Source organism: Triticum dicoccoides, chromosome 3A, assembly GCF_002162155.2.
Source record: "Triticum dicoccoides isolate Atlit2015 ecotype Zavitan chromosome 3A, WEW_v2.0, whole genome shotgun sequence".
Taxonomy (NCBI): domain Eukaryota; kingdom Viridiplantae; phylum Streptophyta; class Magnoliopsida; order Poales; family Poaceae; genus Triticum; species Triticum dicoccoides.
In genome coordinates this window covers 670,921,534-670,922,608 of record NC_041384.1, presented here as the reverse complement: position 1 = coordinate 670,922,608, position 1,075 = coordinate 670,921,534, and the positions used below count along the sequence as shown (strand labels likewise).

Sequence of the window (1,075 nt, the reverse complement as noted above, 5' to 3'; positions counted from 1 at the left end):
TGGCCCCCAAAATCTAGGTGCCCCACCCAGGTATGTAGGCATGTCCTATGTCAGTTTTTTTTTCAAAAGTGCTGGGGCGCTGGGCTTCTCGCGGGCAGGCACGCGCGCGTGCAAGCAGCAGCAGGCCGATAGCCCGATCCCACCCAGCGATCGATACGGACGTGATCACTTCACCTAAAAAAACGAGCGATCGTGATCCCTTCTTATTCCATGATTTCCATCTCACACGGATTACCAGTCCTAGCCCTAGGCCGCCGACGCCGTACTGCTGTGCCCAGGCTCCTGTGCTGTAGTTCCTTCCTAATCCAGTTCGCCGGCGCCACTGATTACAATTCCCGCGGACTCCAATTGAATTGCTCTCCGGTATAGCCTCTAGGTCCTGTATAGGCAGCCATACGCACTCATCAGGTAATCGGGTATATCACGATTGTATTGTCATTCCTTGATGCATAGCCGGCACAGTTCAACAATTGATGTTTTTATTTTCAGCACTGCATGTTAATCATGTTGTCCAAAAACAGGACGCATCCATCGGGTAGCAATAAAAGGAAAATAAAGGAAGGTGTGGATAAATTGGTACAATCACAGCGAGGAGATATTTACAAATTTCTCAAGAGTACTATTGGTGCTTCCATTGCTTCGATAAACCAAGATGATGAGTTGGTGATATGGTTGCCAAGGAGGAAGAGGAAGAGCAACAACTAATCTTCTCTACTCCTAATGGACGAATTGGTTGAATAGTCCCTCCCACTTTCAACCGGTTTATTTTCAACCGGTTTATTTTCAACCGGTTTTTCTTCGTCCCACCTCCCACCAGCCCCTCCCACCGGTTTTTCTCTTTTCTCGTCTGACCGGCAATACCCAACGTATTTATGGTAATCAATCATAATTAATCCACGTACAGTAATAAATCAATCCAGGTATGGTAAGGTCATAACTCAGGAAATTTTGAATATGATAATTATATGGTAATAAATGTAAATTACCCCAAAGGCTATCAATCCAGGTATGGTAAGGCCATAACTCGGGAAATATCGAATATGGTAATCTCTACTCCTAATGGACGAATTGGTTG

The 1,075-nt window shown here is 45.5% G+C and overlaps 1 protein-coding gene across 1 annotated transcript in view; it reads right to left on the bottom strand.

Moving 5' to 3' along the window:
* LOC119272828 (phenyllactate dehydrogenase-like) overlaps positions 1-1,075 on the bottom strand; it is a 23,228-nt gene that overhangs the window by 15,116 nt on the left and 7,037 nt on the right. The window contains exon 2 of the mRNA XM_037554204.1: positions 236-379. Within this exon, the coding sequence (XP_037410101.1) occupies positions 236-379 (144 nt within the window). The remainder of the gene's footprint in view (positions 1-235; positions 380-1,075) is intronic.